The sequence below is a fragment of the Gouania willdenowi genome, chromosome 6, assembly GCF_900634775.1.
Source record: "Gouania willdenowi chromosome 6, fGouWil2.1, whole genome shotgun sequence".
Classification (NCBI taxonomy): domain Eukaryota; kingdom Metazoa; phylum Chordata; class Actinopteri; order Blenniiformes; family Gobiesocidae; genus Gouania; species Gouania willdenowi.
The window spans coordinates 47,297,862-47,323,846 of NC_041049.1; the positions used below are offsets into that span (position 1 = coordinate 47,297,862).

At 36.7% G+C, this 25,985-nt stretch overlaps 1 protein-coding gene across 2 annotated transcripts in view; it reads right to left on the reverse strand.

The window, feature by feature from the left end:
- Positions 1 to 1,716: 1,716 nt before the first annotated feature.
- pamr1b (peptidase domain containing associated with muscle regeneration 1b) overlaps positions 1,717 to 25,985 on the reverse strand; it is a 33,273-nt gene continuing 9,004 nt past the window's right edge. Inside the window, exons 2-14 of one of the 2 annotated variants that reach the window (XM_028451427.1) lie at positions 23,283 to 23,459; positions 20,996 to 21,121; positions 20,400 to 20,514; positions 15,413 to 15,630; positions 14,731 to 14,838; positions 10,705 to 10,875; positions 10,412 to 10,603; positions 8,868 to 9,605; positions 8,615 to 8,791; positions 6,686 to 6,752; positions 5,029 to 5,246; positions 3,357 to 3,718; positions 1,717 to 2,317 (exon numbers count right to left, since the gene is read on the reverse strand). In XM_028451427.1, the coding sequence (XP_028307228.1) occupies positions 1,730 to 2,317; positions 3,357 to 3,718; positions 5,029 to 5,246; positions 6,686 to 6,752; positions 8,615 to 8,791; positions 8,868 to 9,605; positions 10,412 to 10,603; positions 10,705 to 10,875; positions 14,731 to 14,838; positions 15,413 to 15,630; positions 20,400 to 20,514; positions 20,996 to 21,121; positions 23,283 to 23,459 (3,257 nt within the window). In that variant the 3' untranslated portion in view covers positions 1,717 to 1,729. The remainder of the gene's footprint in view (positions 2,318 to 3,356; positions 3,719 to 5,028; positions 5,247 to 6,685; positions 6,753 to 8,614; positions 8,792 to 8,867; positions 9,606 to 10,411; positions 10,604 to 10,704; positions 10,876 to 14,730; positions 14,839 to 15,412; positions 15,631 to 20,399; positions 20,515 to 20,995; positions 21,122 to 23,282; positions 23,460 to 25,985) is intronic. The other variant, XM_028451428.1, reaches the window with a different exon arrangement.

The window sequence follows — 25,985 nt, forward strand, 5'->3', positions numbered from 1 at the left end:
TTTAATTACTAATCTATTCACATATATATTGTGTTTTTAATTGGATTTTGCGTGCGGTTTATTAGATTGTAAATCTGCAAGTTTGAGCAAGTCTTCTCATAACACTTCTCAACTCCTGAATATTACGCACTTAAATAGAAAAAGTGGTACGGTAAAGAAATGTAATTAATCTCTCTTCTGTTGAAATAATGATGTATTCTTAAAATGCCTTCTCATAGAGCTCAGTGAGATCCATCAATGTAAATAAAAATATTCTTGGCAGAGCGTAGTCAGAATGGAAATGCTGTAAATGATTTATCTCAGGGGTTCTCAAGATTGGGATCGGGACCCTATTTGGGCTCGTAAGACACTGGGAGGGGGTCGTTTGATGCCTGTAAGAAACTAAGAATATTTCTTGAACAACTTGAGCCCATTTTTGCTTAATTTTGCCTATTTTCTGCACCAAACTTGAACTATTTTAGCCTTTTTTCATCACTTTTTCTTGCCACATAGTTGGTCTATTTAATACCTTTTTGCTACATTTCTCCTATTTCTGCCATTTCTCTATCAAATTGCAATGCCTTTTCTGCACATTTTTTTTTCCCACTTTCAAGACATTTTCGGCACTTATGAACCTTTTCCACCACTTTTAACACCTAATCTGCATATGTTTACCAATTATTGTCACTTTTAACCTTTTTTCACCATATTTCATGCTTTCCCCCCCCCCCCCCCCCCCCCCCAATTTAACCACTTTCACGTTTTGTCATGCCCATTATTTGCCAGTTTAAACTAATTGTTCCCACTTTTAGGCCAATATTCACACTTTGAACCCTTTTTCTGTCTGTTTTTGGCCACTCGATTTTCCAAATTTTAAGCATTTTCTGTGGTTTTTAAAATCCCATTTCACCACTTTTTCCATCATTTATGGTCACTTTTAACCCATTTTATTTCTGATTAAAACAATAATTTACATCTTTAAGATGATTATATACTATGGCTCAAATAGTAATAAAATTATTGGTCTGGATAGCAGTGGATATTATTCAGATAAATAAATAAATGTGGTTATCACAGATTCATAGAACAATGGACCATCATTTTGCTGACTTTATAGATGAGCCCCAAAAACTCTCCCCTTTATTCCCTCTTATAGATGGCCCTGTCTACTCATGACTGTTCTTCAATGTTCATGTCTGTGTTCAACCACCTTCAGGTACAGTGGGGGTCCTCGGTCTCTGACACCTTTATTTTGGGGGTCGCGGGCTTAAAAGGTTGAGAACCACTCATTTTCTGAAGTGCAGAAAAAGGATGTTGGTGTGTATGTAAAATGCTCAGATTATGGTAGTAAAAACTGTGATGTCCTAACCTGGATTAAGTTTTTTTTTTTTTATTTAAAATGATTTCATGTTTTGTTTTTGTTTTTCCAGAATTCAGTCACTTTTTGTTCTTAAACATTTTTTTTTACAATAATGTATATACTGTACATCTCTGGAGTTGTATGATTAATATGATCAATATAAATATTACAACATATACATTTTAACACATCATCAGCTGAGAAGTTCATGGGTCTTTTGCAAGTCTGTAAATCTGAACATATTGTGTGTGTGTGGACGCCCCCTTCAGTTTAGGCACTGTCATGTCCAGTTTTGATTCAGCATTTATCAATGTAATCAATGCCCTTCTGTTAAAAACCATAAAGGGAAAGACGTGATACAATAAAAAAAAGAGAGGTAATTAGATCCTTTTATTTCATATTGCTCTCGATCCAGTCTTTAAAGCTGGCCACTCTTGTGTAGACCGTGTAAAGGTTGGGATTACACTCCCCATCATCGTAGCCAAAGCTCACCAGGCCCAACAGTCTCCAAAGCCCTTTGCTCCCTTTGGAAGCCTGTGTGAAAGCATAGGAGAGTCTCTGCTCTTTGCCATCTTTGTCGTCACCCTCCAAAACCCCAGGGAGGACGAGGATCCCCCCAGTATCAGAAGGACATATGTTAGCGGGGCTGTAGTCTGGTTTCTGACTGGCACAAAGCATGTTCTCCGTGACACTCACTGGCACGCCGTTTCGAGCGTACTGCTGCTCACAGGGGACGATATCGGCCAGGTGAACTAAGCCAACCCTGGCTTTCTCATCAGAGCCCAAATTAGAATCGGGCAGCGGGGACCAGCCTGTAACGAGCCCTGGACCAGGAGTCAGCTCCAATTCCTGGTTTTCCTGCAGACACAAGGGCAGGACCCTTGGGCCTATCTTTGCTTTGTCCAATAACTTGATTACAGCTATATCAGAATCAAGAATGTTAGGGTCGTAGTTTGGATGAACGAGAATGGAAGCCACCTGAAAAGAAAGAAAGAAGAGAAGATACATTAAACTTGAATGTATTTTTACCAGAGTTGAGTGTAATATAATTCCACTTTGGAAGGTCAAACTTTTTTTTTTCTTTCTCTTCATCCTGCTGCTGTTGAGTAATATGTTAAGGTTTCATTTATTCAGACAACTTTTTTCAGGAAATTTACTTTGATTTTACTCCTGACATGTTTCGACTGCCAACTGTCAGTCTTCCTCTGAGGAGTCTGCTGAGCACTTTGATGTGTCCTCATGAGTGGTTTCTGGGTGTGGCCAACTTAACAGTTCTGTTGGCCACATGCCCCTGTCGTAGGATGGTTTCTGACAGTTGGCAGTCGAAACATTTCAGGAGATCAAAGCAAATTTCCTGAAAAAATTTGTCTGAATAAATGAAACAAATTATTTTATAAAAAAAAAAAAACACAAAATTAACTTGCTTGAATTATGCTGCTGCTGACGTTGTTTTGTTTCTTTTGTTTGTTTTTTTTATATTATTGTATATTTGTAATATTTTTGTATATATTCAATTCTTTTTACTGGTGTTCTATTATTATTCTATTTAGATTTTTTTATACTATTATTCTTTGAATCTATTTATTCATCAAGGGGGAACTTTGAGACACTATTTTTTTCAGGTACATGTTCATGCACATAAAAATCCTTGAATCCTTGAGTCCTTAAAGCTGGTGGGGTCAATAACTAACATTTTTTATGACTATTTTGATTATAAGATATTTTACATACAAACAAATGTAGAAGGTTGAAATTGCTGCTCGCAAGATTATTTTTGACTCCACTGCAAACATTGGCTTTTGTTTTTGGCACAACTTTCAATCTGTGAAAAAAGGCAGAAATGTCACTTTGGTTATTTTTGGGATCATCATTAGTGGATGAGAACAACTTTTAGATGAAATGCAGTTGCAGTTTAAAAATCGTTAGCGATCTTTCCCAGCAGCTTTAATTCTAAATGAAAATGTGCACAGATGTGACTGATTAACCAATGAAAGCCAACAAAGCGTCAGTGTCTTACCCTCAAATGTTGAAGGCCTTTGTTCTCCCTGCTGTCTTCTCTATAATGCTTCCCCATCACTACTTTGACCTCGGTTGCATCCAGTGGATACACTTTACTCAGCTCTGTCACACAGTGAGCTGCTACTACCAAACTCCTTTGGTTAATCAAAGCCCCACTGCAAACCAGTTGCCATTCAGAGTCCTGTTGATGGTCGCCGCTGATTCCACCTCCGCCGTTCCTTTTCAGGGTCCCCGCCTGGTTGACCGCTTTGGACACCTTCATTCCTGCACCCTTAGTGGAGCGTCGGTAGATGGCCGCCAGCCAAGGCCAGAGAGACTCTTCTGGCCTCTCTGGGACAAAGGTTGGGAGCTTCCCACACACTGTCAAAGAGAAGGTGACGGGAAGAGAAGATTGTCAGAGAAGCAGGGAAGAAAAGGATAAAGGAAACAAGGAAAAGTGGATTTAACATGAGACTGTGTCAACATTTGGCAAAGGTTTGGGGTGAAGGTTGAAATTTTGTAATGCAAAGTCATAGATGGAGGAACTAATAAAATAAACCACACACAGTAGGGTGGTTCACATTATGATGGTATAAGTAAAAAAAAAAATCAAAATTTGAGCCAAACTAATGTCAGTAAAGGGTGGCACACTTTTTCACAATTTTTATTGCTCAACCAAAAAATGCATAACTTTCACAGATATCAGAAACTTGATTTAACAGTTAGTATGGTCATTAATAGTATCTCCCTGTATTTATACTAAATGAGTAAAAATATTAAGAACAGTTCAAACCTTTTTCCTAAAAATAGAAAAAAAAAAAAAAAGGTGGAATAAGTGTGCCACCCCTAAATGTGCAGCAATTGCGATCTCGCTAAATTTGGTTTAAAAAAATATTAAATTGTGAACCAACCTAAAGCACAGATTCTTCAATGCACAAACCCTGTACAACCTTCATTCAATCTATTATTATAGAGTTAAAACTAGGTTAAAATAATCTCCAACACTTAGGTGTTTTGGTTATTTTGTGATTTGTTGACACCAAGTTTAAGTTGAAGTAGAAATCATTTAGTTGCAGCTTTTATATGATTAGCAAAGATAATTAAAAAAGTACTGATAATTACATTTTTCAAAAGTGTATTAGGCTGCAACTTTAATAAATGTCTGACTTCCAATGGCGACCGTGGCTGGTCCCTTTCACACTAACTTGCCTTTACCTCAATAGGAAAAAGTAGTTTTGATTGGTTTTAGTCGTCGAGAGCATCTTTCTTGTATGTCACGTGTTTCAAGGTCTTCATAAAGGGACAATTTGCACATTTGATGACAGCCATAGGGGGAACTTCTTCTATCAAAGCTGCTGATACTGATATTTCATGGTCTAATAACATCTCTTTTCACCGATCAGCACTTATATGTAGTCGCTTAAAGCACCTTTTTGAAATTTCATGAAGAAATTCATTTGAAAAAGTGACGAGAAGCTCATACCTGGCAGTAAAGCGTGACAGAAGAAGCTGACGAGGTTTCTTTGTGTGGTGGAAATTCTGCTCTGTTTTGCAATTATTCTGTCTATTACATATGTTTCTGGACCCTAGCTAACCTTGAGTGCAGGTATAATAGTTGAGCATTGAATGGATAACAGTGCATGGAGAAGGCCAGGCCTTTGCTGTGGTTTCCAGGGCTCTGCTGCTCTCACCTGGAGAACAGGAGACATGGCGCCCGCTCCATTTCCCTGTCTTTAAACATGTACGCCTAGGGCTGCCAGAGTGCTGGTAGAACTGAGACGCACATTCATATTCAATGTGTGTGTAGAGATGATGGAAGCCTGAGGGAAGCTGAGGAAGCACTGGAGGAACATTGGTGGAACCTTGAGTCTGGAGTGCAGAGGAGTAGAGCTTATGTAGAGGAGTCTTCCTAAAGAGATTGAAAATACATTATAAGAATAAACAGTTATCAGGGTTGGCCTGTATGTACTCATATGTGAAGTAATCAGAGGTGAAAGTAATGGATTCCAAGTACTCATGTCACTGTAATTATAGCTTTTATGGGTACTTTTTTGAGTACTGTACATTTCTAAATCAGTAATTGTACTTGTACTAAAAGAGTAACTAAACCCCAAAACTACTTTTTTCTGCAGAACACAAATGTATTTGAGTATATTTTAGTCAAAGTATTTCAATTTAGTATGATTTGTTGAAAAATGTCAGAGTGACTGCCCTCTATGGGTTGAAACCCAGCTATTACAATTGAATTTTGCTTTAGCTGTATATACTAGGAGTGTGACAATATCTCGATACGACGACATATCGCAATGTTTTGTCTAGCGATACGTTATCGATTCACTGGCACCAAATATCAATATTTATTTATTTAATGTATTTTTTATTTTTATTTTTTATCCTTCCTATTGCACATATTATGTATAGGGCCCTATAAAACCCACATTAATGGGATCACGGACGAAATGAAATGGACAGAATCGGCATGAAATGCGTCACTGTGAGAAGGAAAGAACCTTTTTTTATGGGGAATACGTGTTTCTGGGGAGCGCTTATTATCATCATCCTCCTCCCCTCTTGGCTGCATTAAACAGTGCCTAAACCACCTGAAACCCCATTTAAACTTCCACAAAACTACGCAAATCATCACCGACTCCTAAATACAGAGCCCACCGTGCCTGTATAACACAACGACATGTGACAAGCTGTTGTCAGTGTTTGTTAAGAAGAGTCACTCTGCAGTACACACTGTTTTACTACCCTGTCATTCATGTGAAACCGATTGATGATGTTTTGTAATTCCTGTGAAATGAATTCAGTGCAGTAGATAAATTCTGAATTTCTTAAGTGACAGATATCGTGATGTATCGCGGATTAAATTACCCACGATATGTCAATAATCGCTGTATTGTTGTATCGCGATATCATTGTTATCGTGGGCAAAAATACCGTGATATATTGTATTGCGCGGTACCTGGCGATACCCAGCCCTAGTATAGACTGGGCGTGTCTTAACCTATCCAGAAGCCCCGCCCATAATCATAGAATCTTTTGAATTTCCCTCCTTGTGACCAGTCAGAAGAAAGCAGGGGTTTAGTTACTCTTTAAGTATGTTTTAAAAGATGTCAAATAATTTGTTACATTCCTACACCCAACCTTTACTGAATGAATTATACAAAAAAAATAAAAAAATGAAATGACCAGACAACAATCAAAAAGCATCAGAAACTATCATTGAATGCCAGTTATTTTCTCAGTTTTAGAGTTCATCATATTTTAGAGTAGGATATAACAGTATTCTTTACACCTCTGTGTATAATGATTTACTGTATCTTGAAGCATTGATGAACAAACCTGGATGGTGTCTGAGGTGGCAGAACCTTTTGTCGAACCAGTTCTGATACTTTGGGCTCTCGACAGGCTGTAAATACACACATTTAAACATGAATGCATAACATCAATTGTAATTGTCTCTTTAGAATGAGTCAGGATTTTATCAAATGTTTTTATCTAACTTTGTAATTCAGAAACCATCTTAAACATGCTTTCGGTGCCCTACATGAATATTGTTAAGTATTTTTATACCTCCCTATTTTTTTTATTTTTTTATGAACTTGAACAATTACTATTTATTTAAAATTAAAAAAGTAATGAATTATTATACCTTTGAGCTTGAAGGCATTTTTCATTATTTCAAAACTTTTTTTTGATTTCTGAAACTTTTGTAATATTTTCGTAACTTATTTATACCTTGTTTGTCTGTTAGCAGGATTAAGTAAAACGTACTTAACTGATTTTGACATGTTAAGCAAAGATAGGGAAGATTCTATCACGTTTTTGGAAGGGGTCAATATACTGATTCTGGATCAGTTTAAAAAATGTAAAAATCACTTGTTAACAACATTTGTAAAATCCATATCTTGGTTCAGAATAGACCAATCTCTTTTAAATTTGGCTCAGTTATGTCGGGTTGGTTTTCTAATTACCACATCAAGTTTCATGTAGATCGGATCCTGATTGCGCATTTCATCGCGATTTTTCGGAGAAATGAGGATGCCCCTACATTTAGACCTGCTGTATATCAACGTGGATAGACATTTCCTTCAAGTTTTTAAAGTAACAGTGATCATGGAACCATTATCAGAATCATTGATCCAGATGATTTGCACTCTTGAAATGATTTGTTTCTTTGACATTACAAAAGTCAGACTTTCTTTTTTGGTGATGCATACTGTAGGTCACGATACGATACAATATGATGTATCCGGATTAGGCGATTATTGCTATTTTTGTTTTTTTTTAAATATATGACTTAAGAAACAACTCATCTGTAAACGTGTACACCTTCATGAGAACATTATGTATGAAATATATTTTAATGGCATATTTTACACTCAAAACATTGGCTTTAACATGCCATGTGCCAACAACTTAAAATAAAAAAATACCAGACAATCTGCCTGTGGCTCTTAAACCAACTTTGACTTAACTGAGGTATATGCCTAGAACAACAAATAAATGGTAAATGGACTTGATTTATATAGCGCTTTATCCCCACACTGAAGCAGTCTCAAAGCGCTTTACATATCAGCTCATTCACCCAATCACTCTCACATTCACACACCAGTGGGACAGGACTGCCATGCAAGGTGCTAGTCGACCACTGGGAGCAACTTAGGGTTCAGTGTCTTGCCCAAGGACACTTCGACACATAGTCAGGTACTGGGATCGAACCCCCAACCTCTCGATCAGAAGACGACCCACTACCACCTGAGCCACGGTCAAATGCAGAAAGTTAGTATTTTCTTTTTAGATTTTATTGAAAAAACACAAGCTGGTCAACATGGCCAGGTTTCGGTGCATTATTTGACGATTTTCTTTGCGCAGTTACAATGTCTCCTGCAGTGGAAAAGACTTTCCTGGTTAAATAAAAGGTTAAAAAAATAATAATAATATGTATATTTAAAAAAAAAAAAAAAAATCGATATGGATGCATTCAGAATCGATCTCAGAATCGGGCGATGCAAAATCGCGATATGTCACCGAATTGATTTTTTTCAACACCCCTAACTGTTATTATCAGCTAAATTTTAGGAAAGATTTCTCTAGCAAGCTCTGACACCCTTCAGAAGTGTGATTCTTCAAATTCTTCTTTGTGATTATCCACCCTAGAAGTTTCATTAATTGCCGATTTTTAAAAACGAATTTGCTTTAAGTAAATAAACCAAATCAAAAAGTGGTAACAGATATGATGATGATTGGACTGTGATTAATGTACAACACCTCGGACACAGAGGGGTTGTTTTCCACTCCATGTTCCATCTGGCCGACAGGTGCGACGAGCGTCACCGCTCAGAGCGTAGGAGTGGTTACACAGATATTCCACAGTTGGAGCTTCCACTCCTGGCACCACCTGCTGATAGCCATGATAGACACGGGGAAGAGCGGGGCAGCTTTTCTCTGAAAGTGCAGCACAGACATCCGGTGGAGGCCGAGAGCCAAGAGAAAAAAAGACTGTTTTTAGAGAAGTTCTTACCAGAGAAGCTTTGGTTGATTTCTCGCTCCTTTTGCTTTTCTTTAGCTTTTTCGGACTCCTCTTGTGTTTTCCTCGAGTCCCTCTCAGGCTGCTCTTGTGTTGGAGATATTTTTTCCTTTGTTGTTCTCACGTCCCCACCTGCCCTGTACAATGTGATGTTGACATGAGTGGGAAGGATTTTCTTTCCTGCTGTTGTATTATTTGTATTAATGGTGGGCTTGGTCCTCAACTGAACTGTGTCATTCTTTGTCATTTCCACTTTGAATGTTTCCACTGTGTTTTCCCCTTCAGACAGGATTATTCTCATTTTGGTGTCATTAGGACTGACTTTGCCAGAATCCTTCTTTCCATTCACTTGTTCCTCTTTTCGTTCCTTCTCTTCTTGTCCTTTGTCCTTAGTCACAGGTATTTCTCCTGATTCCGGTTTTAAGGGCTTTTCCTCAGCTCGGTCTTTTTCTATCACTTGATACAAATTGTTATCAAGGCCGTCTGGCTCAACATCTGGGCCGTCAGGGGAATTTGATCCAGGATTTGTTTTCTCTTCCTTCCCACCTTCTGCAGTAGTTTTCTCTGGAATAGTCCCAGTGCTTTCATCTCTGGTGTTGACTTTAGGTAAATTCTCATGGCTAGAAATAATATCTTTCCCTCCATCATCAACATTTTTGTTCTCGCTGATATTCTTATCAGTATTTACATCCACTTCCTTCCCTCTTCCTCTTTCCGTTAGTGTGTTATTCACTGTGAAAAGGAATAAAAATGACAAGGAATTAGTTTATTTTTTCACATTTGAAACAAGATAAGATTGAAGTAATGTGCATAGCCAAACACCAGGGCTAAATACATTACCATTGGATCTACGATTGCAGTAGAATATGTATTATTCATTTTGAAGCAGACATGGGGTATTTTTATTTCAGCAGGGGCCACAAAAATGTGATCAGTTTATCTGAGAGTAAAAAAGACCAATCTGAGCATTAACACAGGAAAGAACAAAGAGTTTTACCTGCTTGTGTTGTCATTTTGTGTGTTTTTGATGTCATTTTCTATAATATTCACTCATTCTGTCTGTTTTTGTTGTTATTTTGTATGGTATGAGTAAATTTGTGCTTCTTTTTGTCGTTTTGTATATTCTTCTGTTATTTTTGTTTTTTGTGTGTTCTATTTTTCAAGTAATTTTGTGTATTTTAGTTGTCATCTTCTATATTATTCTTACATTTCCTTTTCAGTTATTGTTGTTATTTTGTGTAGTATGAGTAATATTGTGTATATTTTTCTGTTATATTTGAGTATTTCATAGTCATTGTGTGTGTTTTATAGTAATTTTGTGTATTTTGCTGTTGTTTTATATTTTTGTGTGTTTGTAGATTAATTTTTGTCATCCTTTTGTGTATTTTTTTTTCATTTTTTTCTGTCTTTATAGTCCTTTTATGTGTGTTTACATTGAGGGCCACACACAAAAAAAAGGCCAAGGGCTAGATGTGGACCCCGAGCTGCCGGTTGCCCATGTCTGATTGAAAATATTTTAGAAGTTGAGTTTCACTGACCTTTTGAGCAAAAAGGAGGCGTCCCACTCCAGGTGTTGTTCTGCAGGCAGGTTCTCTGGGAGCTTCCATTGAGCTCATACGGCTGGTGGCACAAATACTGCAGAGCAATGAGAACATCATTGGGTCCAAAAACCAAGAAGTGGTCACCATGGGCTGGTTTGGGTGGTAAAGTGCAAAATCTTTCCATTGGCACTGGAAGCAGGGAGCAAAAAAAAGCCAGGTGGTAAGGAAACTGCACGTTGGCACAAAAATACAGAAAAATATTTATATAAAGTGAAACATAATGAGCTTACCACACTTTGGGGCTGGAGCGCTCCAGGTGCCATCAATCAGGCAGATGGCAGAATGAAACCCCTGCAGTTCAAATCCTGGATCACAACGGAAAGTGACGCGTGCAGCAGAATGATGAAATAGACCCTCAGTGGATCCATGGGTGGGCACGGGCGGCCTGCGGCATCCCACCACTGGGTGGAGAGAGAAAGAAAGAGAGCACCAAGGATTTATTTATGGACACATTGAGGTCTTTTTTCTCATTTTCTCAACTAAAAAAAGCTGTTGCATCAAAACTCCAACAGAGAAAGGCTTCATTCAGACATGCCTTATACACAGTTTTATTGCACATCCACACTATAAAGATATCACAATCCCCAGAGAGCTACTGTATATGATAATTTGGCTTCAATCCTCATAAAACTGCCCAAGAAAGCTTTGAAACGTCTGTTATGAGTCTAAAGCCGCTGAGAACAATCCCTAACTTTTTTTTTTTTTTTTTTTTGAGATAAAGACATGAGGTTGGCCTTAGAGATCAATAAATCCAAGGCATTTCTTCAGAAAAAATAATTCATGAATAAATGTAGAAGATTGAAATTGTCGCATACAAGGTACCGGTAGTTTTTGACTCCATCACAAACGTTCTTTTTGTTGCAAAATGGTCATGTGACGTGAACTGCTAAAAAGTCTCGTACATTGCATTGCATTGCATTGCATTGTGGGATTGGGAATCCCGGAGAAAAATGCAAAGATATTCAAAGTTACATTAATGACAATCATGAATATATCTGAATATTTCACCGCACGATGATTGTATCAATCCAAAAAAAATTCCAAATTGATTTTTTTATCATGTTTTTTCAATGAAAAACCATTCAATTGTGCTAACATATGCATAGCATGTAAATGTCTGGTCACAAGGTGTTAGTGAACCACATCAGACCTTGTTAAACTACTTTACTCCTCAATGCATTTTAGACTGGAAGTTGATTGCACTTTATTTTCATAAAACATTCTGGGCACTTTTACTTAAATCTTTTAGGAATTTAATAACTTAACAAATTCAGAATCTGTTGTAGAAGCAAAACTCTGACTTTTTGAAAAAAATGAAAGTTGTAATTATTGATATCGCGATATATATCTTATTGTTTAGTATCGAGATATAACGTAACGTGACATGCAAATCGTGAATGGTATTGTCAGAGTCATGGCAATGCACAGCCCGAGTAGTGAGTAGAATTTATATAACAAATAAAAAAATACCTATCATATCAAAAAGTGGAAACAGTGCTCAATACTGAGAATGAAACCCCTATTAGTGAGATAATCAAATATGTATCTAGAAAAAATAAATAAAAAAAAGTTGTAAAAAAAAATATTCTGATCATTTATTAGATACTACAATGTGTCTCCCAGTGTGTGTTAATACAATCAAAATCTTTGTTTTGTGTGAGATTTACATGTTTCTTTTAGAAAGAAAGTTTTAGCAAAGCTTTGGATGCAGGCCACTATATGCTCTACATTTGAGGTCAGGAAACAGACAGGGTAACAGTAAAGTTCTGTTTGCTCTGGGAGGAGATCAACTGAGATCTTGATATGTTGACTTTAGGTGGATCAGGTCCATTTATTGCACTGTTGGTGGTTTTTAAAGCTTTGCTACAATGAAGCCATCTCAAATCTTCTGGGGTTTTTTGTTTCTGTCTCCTGACAGCAAGTTCTTCAAGGCTTTTTGCCAACTATGAGGAGAAATCTGAACTCTGTTTGCTCTTTGAAAACATAAAACTCTCAAAGGCTCCATGAATCTTTGTGTCAGAACTGAGTTATTGATCTTATAGTAAATTGTTTTTACAGACAAAGGTATTTTACAATTAATTGCAGATATCTTGATATGTGGAGAAACTTTAGCACAATCTGATGTAACCATGCTTACGGGAAGAAAAAAAGGTTGATGAGCCATTTTTATTCATGACCATCAGTGATTATCTGCCACTTTCTCTCATAAACTACGATTAGTATCTCAGAATTCCTGCAGATGACGGATTGGACGCACAAAATATGGATAAAGTCAAGTTCAAACCTAAAAAAATATCAAATGTAGACTCTCGTTCCTATTTAATACTACAGAAATCAGAATAACTTCAACTATTTTCCATATAATTGAACACCTGAATAATTCTCTCTGAATTACAGATGAATGTGCTTCTGCGTGGAAGGAAAGTACAGCCTTTTTATGGGTGTTCCCTCTAATGGAAAAGCTGGCTCCTATTATGGAAGCTGATTTGTTCTACCATTAAATTTAACACGCAGGAATTTAACCTGAAAAAAAGTGTTTCAGAAGTCAGTTGAAGTGGCTCCTAAGGGAGTAGTTTTGGGTAGAAAAATTACAACTTGGGGATCGACAGACTTATAAATACTAAAACCCTGTTGGACAGAGAAAGTAAAGCCACACCCTGTAAAAGTAACACCCCACATGACCACACGGGTTAGTGAATGTGTAGAGAGGTTGTCAGAAAGCAGACTTTGCCCAGTTTTCATTTTTACCTAAAACCTAAACTTAAAGGAATTAAAAATCCAATGGAAATATGTTCACTCACTCATTCAGTCTATGTTCTGTAATTTTGTTACTCAAATTAGATTTTGATTATTCAAATTTCAGTCCATCTGTTGAAGATCAAGTTTCTTAAATAGCCACAGATGATACTTTCTAGACTCTCTGGCAAAACAGGAGCTTCAATACGGTGGAAATTTAAGTGCAAAAAATGAGACAAAACATACTTTTTATTATATAAATCAAACATAGCGCATAACATTTTGGTATTTCTAATAATTAATGCAATTAATGCATCTAATTATAATTATAGCAAAAAATTAAACCTCTTAACTATATCCATAAAGTTACTCTACAACTTCAGTCGTGTAAATGGTTCACTATGCTGAACAGTGTTGGGAACGTTACTTTAAAAAAAGTAATTGTAAAAGTAACTGAGTTAGTGATTGAATTACTCTATAATAAAAGTAACTCAATACCAAGGAAAGTAACTATTTGCGTTACTGTTACAAAGAAAAAAAAAAGAAAAAGTTGCTGTATGTTAAATAATTCAGTTTTTTTAGATGCATGTGTCGTTGTGAGGTGCTTCATTAAATTTGAGTTGCTCACAACAAATAATGCTCACCTTGTTTTTAACCCACCTCCTCACTACAGCTGAGTAAGAAGCCAGGGATGCTTTCGGGTAACAGTTTATTCAATCAATGCATGTAAAGCACCACATTTAACGTTAACGGCGTTGTAACGGCGTTGTAACGGCGTTGTAACGGCGTGAAAAGTAATTAGTTAAATAACCCCATTACTGATGGCGTTATTCCAAACACTGATGCTGAACTATACTATACTATACTATACTATACTATACTATACTATACTATACTATACTATACTATACTATACTATATTTGTATATTTGTATATTTGAACATTTGTATTACATCTTACTGAACAGTTTTTTTTTGTTAATTATGTATGTTTTTCTTTTTTTTTTCTTTTTTTGTCTTTGTTTTTTGTTTCTTCTTTTCATCCAAAATATTTCTGTAGGCTCTGTAAAAAAATAAATAATTCCCCCTAGGATCAATAAAGTATTTATGATTCTTATTTTCATTCCTTAACCAACCTATTAATACAGAACTATTATTATTTATCTATTTATGTATTCATTAAGTTATTTAATTTCATTATTTAATGATCTGTCTGTTTATTGGTTTATATGTTGATTAATCGATTAATTAAATAATGTGTTCATTTGTTATCTAATTCATGTATCTGTTGAGTAAATAAGGTGTTTATTTGTTATCTAATTCATTGATCTATTTTTTTTTCTTCCATGTTTTCTTTTGGTGAGCCAACACACACTATGACAAAATCTGCCAGCTGACAAACCAATGGTAGTAAAAAAAAAAAAAAAGAAAAAAAAAGCTAGTTCAAATTGGACCATTTTCCCTCACTGCCACATGTTGTTGAACAATAAAGTTACTTTCATACTCTTCCAAACACGTACCATTTTCACAGCGTTTGCCTGTGTAGCCAGCCAGACAGGCGCAGTGGTAAGTGTAGGAACTGTCCAGGATACAAGTCCCGTCATGCAGGCAGGGGGAAGAGCTGCAAGCTGAGTAAAAAAAACAACAAACAGAAATTATCATCAAAGGGTTTTCTTGCTAAAAATAACCATCATAATCTCAGTAATCGTGTGTTGTTGGTCAAAGCTTAAGATTTAAGACTTTATCTTCTTTGTACTTGTACTTGTTTTGTGTATATGAGTTTTAAAGTTGGACTTTAAGAATGAGGACGTTTCCAAAAGGAGCATTTTGGACTTTAAAGCTGGTTTTACAGATACACGTAAATAGCAGCCACATGCACATTTAAACTGTTCAGATACACAAGACCATGAGTGCCATGGAAACATCTTGTTTGTTTGAATTTGTTGACTAAAGTTCAAAAAGCCCCTGTGTCCTTGTAGGCATAATTTTAGATAGCTTGTCTTTGTTATATAGGCTATTACTAATAAGGCAAATAAGGCAAGGACATTAAGTTTAACATGTCTCCTGAGCAATGGTTAGGGAGATGAGTTACGATTATAAATGTTTGCAGAAGCTTGTGTCAGCAAAAGTAAAGACCCTTGACACAGTAAAGAGGCATTTAAATAACTGCTTTTTCCTAAATGTATAGTTTAGGTTTCATACCTGAGCTCTCCTGAAAAGTAGCAAAAAGTCCGTCAAAGTTTTTGTATCCATCAGATACAAAAAGTATGTGCAAGTTGCTGCCGGAGCTTTGAATCGGAACAGGTCTCTTGTTTCCGCAATATCTGGCGATAACGCCAGAGTTGATGCTGTCTCCATCTCGGACCTCCACGTAGTCATAACGACAGGTCGGGTGGAATTCCAGGCTCAACATCCTGAATCTGGAAGTGGGGAATCAAAAAAAGCTCACCTTGTGAAAATAGCAAACTCTTCCAAGCTACACATTTTCTTTTAGGGCTTTTAAATTATGCCATGAAGTAGATTTGAAGACAATGGAGGAAGGAGGAAGTCAGTGTCCCATAGGGATGTAACGATTAATCGTAAAGCAGTTAAAAATCGATTCATTGGTATCACGGTTCACATCGACGCTCTGAAAATGGAATCGCAGTACTTTTTCTAAACAGCAGAGGGCGCTGTATATCCTTCTCATCTAAAAGTGTAGGCGGCGGGCGGAATCTTCTACTACTTTCTTTCTGGCCGCCTTCTACTTTTAAACATGTTCATAAATGATTCATTACCCCTTTAGCACCAAGAGATAATATGTAATATTACGTGAATATCTGTAAAAGTCACGTTTTTCTATTAGCTCTGTCTGCTAGCATAGCATCTCTTCTTCACTGCAAGGATATCTGCATGCCAACCCACCACTGGGTTATCAGTGCCCTCTGCTGGTCCAAACAAATATCTGATCTAAATACAATTCAATGACTGTTTTTTTTTATTTTGTTTTTTTTAAAGTTCAGTTGTTAAGGCATAAATAACATTTTCAGTTGTACTTTTAAAAAGAAAAGGAACTATTATGCAGATTTGCATTGTTTATTATAGAACCAGAATTTAAATGAATAGGCTTCTTCTTCATTTGTATTATTCCTTTATTTTATTCAAGATTTATTTTTAGTTAAATTGCATTGTTTTGAATAGTTTATCAAGGGATTCTTTTGACAATGAAAAATAAAAGGAAAATAATACAGTATTTCCCCAAAAAAATAAAGGAATATTTTTCAGTCATCATTTGGCAACAGTCCCATTTTGTAAAATAAATCGTGAGAGAATCGTATCGTGAACCCAGTACCGTGAATCGAATCGTATCGGGAGTTGAGTGAATCGCTACATCCCTAGTGTCCCGTCTATAGACACGCCCACTCATGAATATGCATAAGTAGGCCGCAAATCAGCCTGTTTGTGTAGAGTTGCTCAGAAAGTGACTTTTCAGAGGCTTAAACTTTGGGAAACAGGCGAGTTTGGGAAAATAAACCTCAAATACTATGTTTTTGGGGTTATTAGAACAAATGGAGATGGGTGAAAAATAGCATGACATGGGAATTTTAAAGTTGAAATGACAAGAATAAAGTAGAAATTTTAAAAATAAATTCTAAATAAAAGTTTTCCTAATAAAGTCGACAATCTACGAAAGACTAGGGCCAATTCACCATATATCGCCATCAAAACTGGCCCTAATCTTTTACCGTACAGCTCCTCAATAGCCACAAACGGGACAGACACTATAGTAGCAGCTGTTGGTATCGGAGTTTGTTGTCATACAGTGAATTATTGACCCTCTTCAGCTTCCATAGACTTTATTAGCAAACCTTTGACTTTTTATCACAATATTGTATTTTGAGTTTATTTTCGAAATTTCAACTTTAATCTTGTCTTTTCGACTTATATTATATGTCATCTTTAATTCTCGAAATTTAAAGTCAATATTTTGACTATTTTTGATTTGCCCAAAATTATTTTCTCCCTCAAAAGTGGCTCGTAAATGTTTCGTGTCAATTCTAGGCAGTTTTTGTCTTTGTTGTGCCAGTTCCCTTTTCAGTAATTTGCACTGGAGCCGCAGTAAAGGGGTAATGAGCCTTATGCACGGCACTGTTAAGTACTAACAAATCATTTTTGATTAATTTCCTGTCACCAAACCGAGAATTAGGAAAGCTAAAAACGAATGAAGTGTACAGTAACAATACATGTTTGCCTGTTGCAGCTTGTTAGATATATTTAATTGCTTTAAAAAAGCATAAAAATGTGACATTTGTCATTTTGTAGCTTCATAGCAACACCTGGTTTGCATTCTGTTCATATCCCATTCACCAAAGTACGAAGGTTTACTATTGTACCCATAACAGCAAGAGAAATCTTTAGACGGATTAACTATCTTTTATAAACTCAACAAACCATAAATCTCCTGCATACTCAGCCTATGAGGCTTTTGTTCCAATAAAGCCATGCTCCAGCACTTTCCTAAAAAAAAAAAGCCCTGTAATGGAAAATATGATGGAAATAAAAAAGAAAAAGAAAAAAATTTGTCACAAGATGGAAAGGTAATAACTTCCATGTCAAAAGCAGAACTTGTTGCGTTTCCAAGTTCTGCTGTGAATTAGCCATCAGTCTTTCAGACAGCGAGTGGATGACCTGCTTAAGGAAATGTGACTTAAGCAGGTCAGCTTATAATAAACATTACAGATGGACAGGAGAGGTAAATAACTCAGGGTTTGTGAAAAGGAAAAACATAATGGATAATTTAATGCTGCATAATATTAGTTAGTGTTGCCGTAGTACTTGAGACTGGTCTTGGTCTTGGTCTTTAACTCAGCGATCCTCAACTGGTGGGTCGCGGACCTGTACTGGGTGGCTCGCGGACAGTTGGTCAAAAATGAATAAATGGCTTACTTAATGTCTCCATACCTGTCAAGTATCCCGTTTTGGCCAGGAAACTCCCGTATTTTACCCCTCTTTCCCACCATCTTCCCGTATTATTATTTTCCTGTAAATATCCCTAAGAACTTGTGTAAATATGTTGTAAAATGTGACAGAGTTTACCTTCCTAAAGAGCAGCAGGATGAGACACAGTTAATACGTTCTGTAAAATTAGTAGCTGAGATTTTAGCATCTACAATGGGGGAAGGAACGACATAAGTCACCATGAAAAATCAGCCAATCACAAGCTCCACAAATATACACTGCTTTAAAAAAGTGTTAAAGAATGTAAAGTCTGTAATAAATGTGTTTAATAAGTCATTAGTGAATACCAGAGAACCACATGAGTGAGCATGAGAAATTAAAATAAAATATGTAATAAAATAAAATGTTAATGTCTAACTTAAAGACAAGCAATGTGAAATTAACAGTAAATATGCAATGTGTTGACTTGTATATAAACTGTAAGTATATTAAATAAACACATGTGCTTCATATACACATTTATGTTTTTATTTAGGCTGTTTTATAATTTAGGAATTAGGGCTGGGCGATATATCGAGATTCAAGATGTATCGAGTTTTCTATTTTGGCGATATAGAAACTATAATATTTCATAATATATATTGAAAATACTAGTTTTAGGAGTCGCTGCTTTTACTTCTCACAACAACATGTAAAGCTCAGTTAGATTAATGTGCTCATATTGTGCAGCTGTTTGTTAATAAATGTCCCTGTGTGGCATTTTGTGGCAAATTGAACCCAGGATTGTTTTTTCTGGTCAGACTTTATTTAATAAAATGATCTAGATTTATATCGTATATCACCATTTTGATAAAATATATTGAGATATGAGTTTTGGTCCATATCACCAGCCCTGGTAGGAATGTTCACAGCATTTTAATGTAAATAAAGGTTGACCTACCAGATTCTAATCACATAATTTTATTTAATAAGTGGTTGACAAGTGGGTATTTTGGATTTATTGTACATCTATATTAAAATATAAGGAATACTGGAGCTGGGTTGGGCGGGTGGGACGACTGGTTGTGGGCGCCAGGAAATTTCCCTTATTTTCAAATCCAAAACTTGACAGGTATGAATGTCTCTCATGTTGGACTTGTCTTTTATTTTGAAAGAAACTTTTTTTGACAGGCGTGCTATGAAATTCATGTTGCACAGGAAAATATACAGATTTATGTTTAAAAAAAGATTATACGGTATATGTGTTTTCAAACTCTGTTTTTGAAAAACTAAATTTGGTTGGTTGAATTCTAAAAAAAAAAAAGGGTCGCGATTGATGACAATGGCAAAATAAGGAGAAACACTTGGTAAAACAACAAAGAGATTCAATTCAAGTGTTATTTCCCTCAGCATGAGCTCCTCTTTTGGGACAAAAACCATCACAGACTCACACAACTCAACAAGTTTTCACGACTGAGAGTCTTGTCACTTCCCACCTCCTCTGCACCAGTTGAGAGGGTTTTTAGTTAAAGGGGCATAATTATGAGACCCCATCATGCACGTTTAAGTCACCAAATGATACAGTCTTATTATTTTCCAAAAAAAACAAGATTATCTTTAAATCTTTGTTTCCCATGAAATGAAATGACTCTTGAGGCCTTGTTTGATTGTCTTTAGCAACCACACCTCTGTTTGTATTTTCTCATGGTGTTTTGTTTAGGCTGGGAGTTTGATGTTATTAATTTTGTCATTTGACTTTAAATATTTTGTGTTTTTTACTTTCTGACTGGAATATATGGAAATATTTTTCCAATACTTTATGTGTCAGAAACCTGCAAAAACCTGAGCATCAGTCCATCATGTTTCTGGTCAGACAAATAACACAAATAAGCTTCTTATTGTCAGATATTTAAAATAATTCTGGACTTATCAGTGGCTTGTAAATACATAAAAGCAAAATAAATTTTAGCAATAATTTAGTTGAACAAAATTGTCAAGATTTGGAATTTTTATTATATTGTGCTATGAAAGTTGCAGACACATTGTTTTTGTCTGCCAGATGTATTTAAAAATATAAATCTAGCAATAAATAGAGAATGCTCTTTAACTATTCAACATTGTCAAGGTTTTTGTTCTGACTTGGTCTTGACTCCCAAAAATCTTGACCATGTCTTGGTTTTGGTTCTTTCTAGTTTCGGACAAGTCTTGGTCTCTGATAGTGTGATCTTGATTAGAACAGTACTAAAGTTAAGCGTACATGAGCTGTACTTACCTGAGTTCTATAGTAAATTGCTTGTCGACCTGTATAGTCCACTCACACCGGGCGTTGTTAGGGTAGCCCTCCAGCACCAAGTGACCCTGCCGCTTGTGAATCACCCCTCCACACTCTTAAAAAAACAACAAAGACTCAGTTTTAAAGAGTGAAACTATCTTTTTTGGTCAATGTGGGGCTTTAAACCCTTGCCAAAGATCTTAAATTAAAAGTGATAGTGATTACATTTTCCTTGAAAGGTTATTGCGGAAGAAAAACATCAACCAAAAGGTATCCAGTAGCCTCAAAGTTTCTGCAAAAAGAAAGGCTACATTGATTTTTAGGATTACTGATTGTCTTGTCAGAGCTGAATAAGGAAATACTCTAAGGCATGTGGCAACCTTCCAAGTTGGCACCGTGAGAAAGGCTAATTAATGAGAAGGTTTGTAGATTTCCTGCTTTCACAAAACCAGGCCTATGCGCACAACTGGATAAGATTTCCAATTAAAAACCTTTAGCTGATTAAGACCTTTGAATGCAGAACTGATAGTTTTTCTTTGTGTGTGCTTCTCCAGATTCTTCAATTACTTCCAACAACAAAAACCAACAACACTTACTCATGCAGTCGCCTCCGGACCAGCCGGGCCGACACTCAGCGCAGTATTGACCAGTGATAAAGAAGTTATCTCTGGGGCCCCACGTCCCATTATTGCACCGCTTACAGTTCTCAAAGATGCTGCATCCTGAAAGAGGATATAAAACATTGTGAATAAAAAATCTAATAATACATTTTTTTGGTTCTTCAACAGGATTTATTGCTCATTATCTAGGCGTTAAAACAGAGTTTTGGCAAATGATGATCACCTTTGAATTTATGATCCATAAATTACTTTAAACATCTATTCATTTTATTCCTCAAACTTTTTTGTGTTTTTCTAAAGATTTCGAGGGGTTACATTCTCTTAAACAAGCAACATTCACTTAAACCACACTATGATTTATTTTCCTTTTTTTTATGAATGAAAATTGTAGCTTTTATTTTTATTCATGCCACAAGTTTAGAAGGACTCAAGTGAAGGCCAACATAATGTTGGACAAGATACAAACTGGATCACTCAAAAATAGAGACGTTATATTTGGCTGCACGGCACCAGTGTTTGACGAACAGCTGTGTAGCAGAGACACATCAATTGTTTGTTTCCCACAGACTTGGATACATAACAGCTGTTGCCTGCTCGGCCATGTTGACATATTCGATTGCAATCTCCTAGACATTTTAAATATACAGTTAAATGATTCATTATCCTAATTATTTCAGTTAGTCTACGTGTCTATTTCTAGTTAATCATCTTTGTTGTACAATTATGGAAAAGCTCTCATGTTTAACTTCTACTACAAGTTCAGCGATTTGCATGGACAACACAAAACTAAGCATAATTAAAGGCCGGTAACTTTCACGCAAGCGCCCCTAGTGGCCACAAGCGCCGCAGCACTGTCGCAAAAATCAAATCGGGCCAGCCTCCCTTGTCTTTTGATTGTGTATGCAGACAGTAGTGGACCTGTAACTTCGGGATAAGGATTGGCTCTAAGGGCTGGGATCGCGCCACGGCTACAGTCTATGGGCTGCTCCTCCAGCCCATAGACTGTAGCGGCCCCTCTTCACGCCCCAGCCCTGAGAGCCAATCCTTATCCCGAAGTTACGGATCTGATTTGCCGACTTCCCTTACTAAAGAAGCCACGTTTAACTGAACTATTGCGGAAATTAGTGCACCATTAACCCAACACAAAACTACCATAATATTGTGCTATTTTGGCTGTGAACAGAGGCTAACTCATTTCAGCTGCTCACAGCAATGGCGCCGGGTCAGGAAATGCCCATCTGTTGTAACATCATGTGGGAACTATATATCCGAGCCTGTGGTCACGTGACTGCCGTGAAGTGAAACGTTCTCCAGGCATTCACGGTCCTTCTCCTCCAAACGTACATAGTCGGTATTTCAAGAGAGAAGCCCCACTCGGAGCATTGATACTGTCAAGCGCTGTATAATGGCCTGAAGAATCATTTAAAAAAACTCACATGGGTCAACTCTTTAGGTCAAAAAGTCCACGGTGTGCCTTTAAGAAATAAACTAACCATATCTCGATTTGACAACAATCCACATTTGACCATGTATTTATGTGTTTATTTGCACATTGAAGCTGCTGGAGACAAAAATGTTTCATCAATAAATAAAAGATAATTTGTTGGGAAAAAAGATGTAAAAGGTTCAAATTGACTCTTGACATTGTTGGAGAAGTTTCATGCATTGCATTGTGGGATGAGGAGTCCCGTAGACGGATGCAAAGAAGTGTTTTTTACTCCGTTCTTATCGTGATTTCTTGTGTTTCTTCACCAAACAAGGAAGACAATGATTGGCTTGACACCATTTTTGTTCTACTTTGTTCCCGGTATTTCCCGTAATATCAATGTTGACCAGATTCCGATCTTTCCATGTACGCCCTAAAAAAACATCCACCATTGTTTTTGCCAAAACTTTCAGTTAGTGAAAACAAGAGAAATGTCTTAGGAAGACACTTTTTGCTTCCCAACACAGTTTTTGTGGGGAAACGTAAAAAAATCACAGTAAGATTAGAGTAAAAAAAGACTTCTAGGGATATCTCTACAGGACTCCACATCCCACAATGCAATGCACTAAACTTTTCCAACAATAAATGTTTTTTCAAGCAAATGACCTTTGATTTATTGATCTATGAGGCCGACGCTATGTGTTAATCTGATAAACTAAATGTTCTCTTCAGCAGCTTTAAACAGATTAATGTGGGTATTTCAATGCGGTTTATTTGTGTCTTGGTTGGAGAAACTGTTCTGAAAGCATTTTTTTTTGATACAGCATCATCTTCTACCTGGATGGATGATGCAGGGGTCACACTCGTTGATGGCATTGCGGCAGCACGGCACCGCATATCCCACCTTCGTTCCTTGCAGTGGACACTTACAGCGGATCACATCATACTCGCAGCAGGCTCTGCACATAACGTTCCACTCCGGGCCAGGGCAGTTGTTGTACATGTATCTGTAATCTAGAGAATATCACATGCTAACAATTAGTCAATGGAGATACAGATGAGTTCAGTGTTTTTCAGCGCTCTGTCTAGTGCGAGCTGCTTGTTTTTTTTTTTTGTTTTTTTTTTTACTGTTGTATGGCTTAAAGCTCCCTCGACCTCCTCTGTGTATGCATCATCACATCTGATAACAAGCCAAAACAGTGAAGCGTGAATCATGGAAAGCAATGGCGTCATTAAGAACACCGAGAGTCTGGCAATGAAAGCACGAAATAACAAAACAATTGTCTTCTTTGTTTTTAATGTTTTTATTTCTTTACCAACATGTGTTGGATGATTGCCGATGACACTGAAGTGTGCAGAATTACGAGATTATCTTGATTCATGTAAAACCATGAACAAGGTAAGCTTGTTTTAGTATCTACCCTTTTTTATTTTTTCCAATTAGTCTTGCATAACATAAGCAATAAAAGTCTCTTGTTTAAAGGCTAATGCTCTGAGTGAAACCCAAGTTGTCAATGTTTTTATTAAACCTGTTTTACCTTGTTGTCATGGTTCAGCAACATTACTCCTAAACATAGTCATAACCTAATTGTCATCCAGTGGTCCACCAAAGTAATCGATGAGTCATCCTAACATCAACGCCCTGCACACCAGTTGCCATAGTTAACACATTCCTTTAAAAATGATGACTTGTTTTAAGGCTTTAGGGCTTACGATCAGTTGTTATTTAAAAAAAAGATGTGGCTCCATCAGTGGACAATTTTATGATAAGTCTGCTGGCCGTGCTTTGCGCCATTGTCTGTAAAACAATTTCACAAACTGATGGTAGAACAGCTTAAATTTTTTTTATATTTAATCGGTTTGCAAACCAATAGTTAAAAACATTTGAATCTGACTGATTGTATTTTTTTGATTTTAAAGTTGAAACAGACACAGAGAAACTATCCTGGGGCAAACATGGACTGAGACCAACAGGGCTGCACTTTAAACCTGGCACAATGTCAGAGAAGCATTTGGTGCCTCCTCCCTAGCCTGTAATTTAGGAAACCTCTGTAGCCTCGACAATAGACCTTTTGGTTGTACCAGCGGTTTGTAATGTTTGTAATATTTCATGAAAACAAGACTGTAGAATCAAGAAGTGAGTAATCTCCAAATGATCAACATGAGAGGGGAAACGCAGATGTCTTGGAACATATGTCCTTTCGTCACCTTGGAAATTAGTCCTCAAACAGCTCAAACTTGTGGTTTTTCAGGACAATTTGATGCTTTGTTGATGTATTTGACAGGCAATTCATAAGACCTTAGAGATTAGTTCTACTGTAAGTCCAGTCATTTCTGTTTGGCGATGAAATTCCTATCAAATATCAATATTCTGAAACTATTTATTGAAAAGGCTGGGACTAACTTACAAGACAAAATGAACTTTAAAAAAAAATTTAAAATTTAAAGCAATTTAAACATAAATACATAAAATGTATCTTCTCAAAGCATAAGTGTTAAAGTGAAAAAAAATATAAACAGATGTACAGTGCCTTGCGAAAGCATTCGGCCCCCTTGAACTTTTCGACCTTTTGCCACATTTCAGGCTTCAAACATAAAGATAAAACTAATTTTTTGTGAAGAATCAACAAGTGGGACACAATCATGAAGTGAAACGAAATTTATTGGATATTTCAAACATTAAAAACTGAAAAATTGGGCGTGCAAAATTATTTAGCCCCCTTAAGTTAATACTTTATAGCGCCACCTTTTGCTGCGATAACTGCTGTAAGTTGCTTGGGGTATGACTATCAGTTTTGCACATTGAGAGACTGGAATATTTGCCCATTCCTCCTTGCAAAACAGCTCGAGCTCAGTGACGTTGGATGGACAGCGTTTGTGAACAGCAGTTTTCAGTTGTTTCCACAGATTCTCGATTGGATTCAGGTCTGGACTTTGACTTGGCCATTCTAACACCTGAATATGTTTATTTGTGAACCACTCCATTGTAGATGTTGCTTTATGTTTTGGATCATTGTCTTGTTGGAAGACAAATCTTTTGCACGTTTTGCATTGTTGCCAAAACGTTCGATTTTGGTTTCGTCCGACCAGAGCACCTTCTTCCACATGTTTGGTGTGTCTCCCAGGTGGCTTGTGGCAAACTTTAAACGACACTTTTTATGGATATTTTTAAGAAATGGCTTTCTTCTTGCCACTCTTCCATAAAGGCCAGAGTTGTGCAGTATACGACTGATTGTTGTCCTGTGGACAGAGTCTCCCACCTCAGCTGTACATTTCTGCAGTTCATCCAGAGTGATCATGGGCCTCTTGGCAGCATCTCTGATCATTTTTCTCCTTGTATGAGCTGAAAGTTTAGAGGGACGGCCGGGTCTTTGTAGATTTGCAGTGGTCTGATACTCCTTCCATTTCAATATTATTGCTTGCACAGTGCTCCTTGGGATGTTTAAAGCTTGGGAAATCTTTTTGTATTCAAATCCGGCTTTAAACTTCTCAACAGTATCTCGGACCTGCCTGGTGTGTTCCTTGGTCTTCATGATGCTC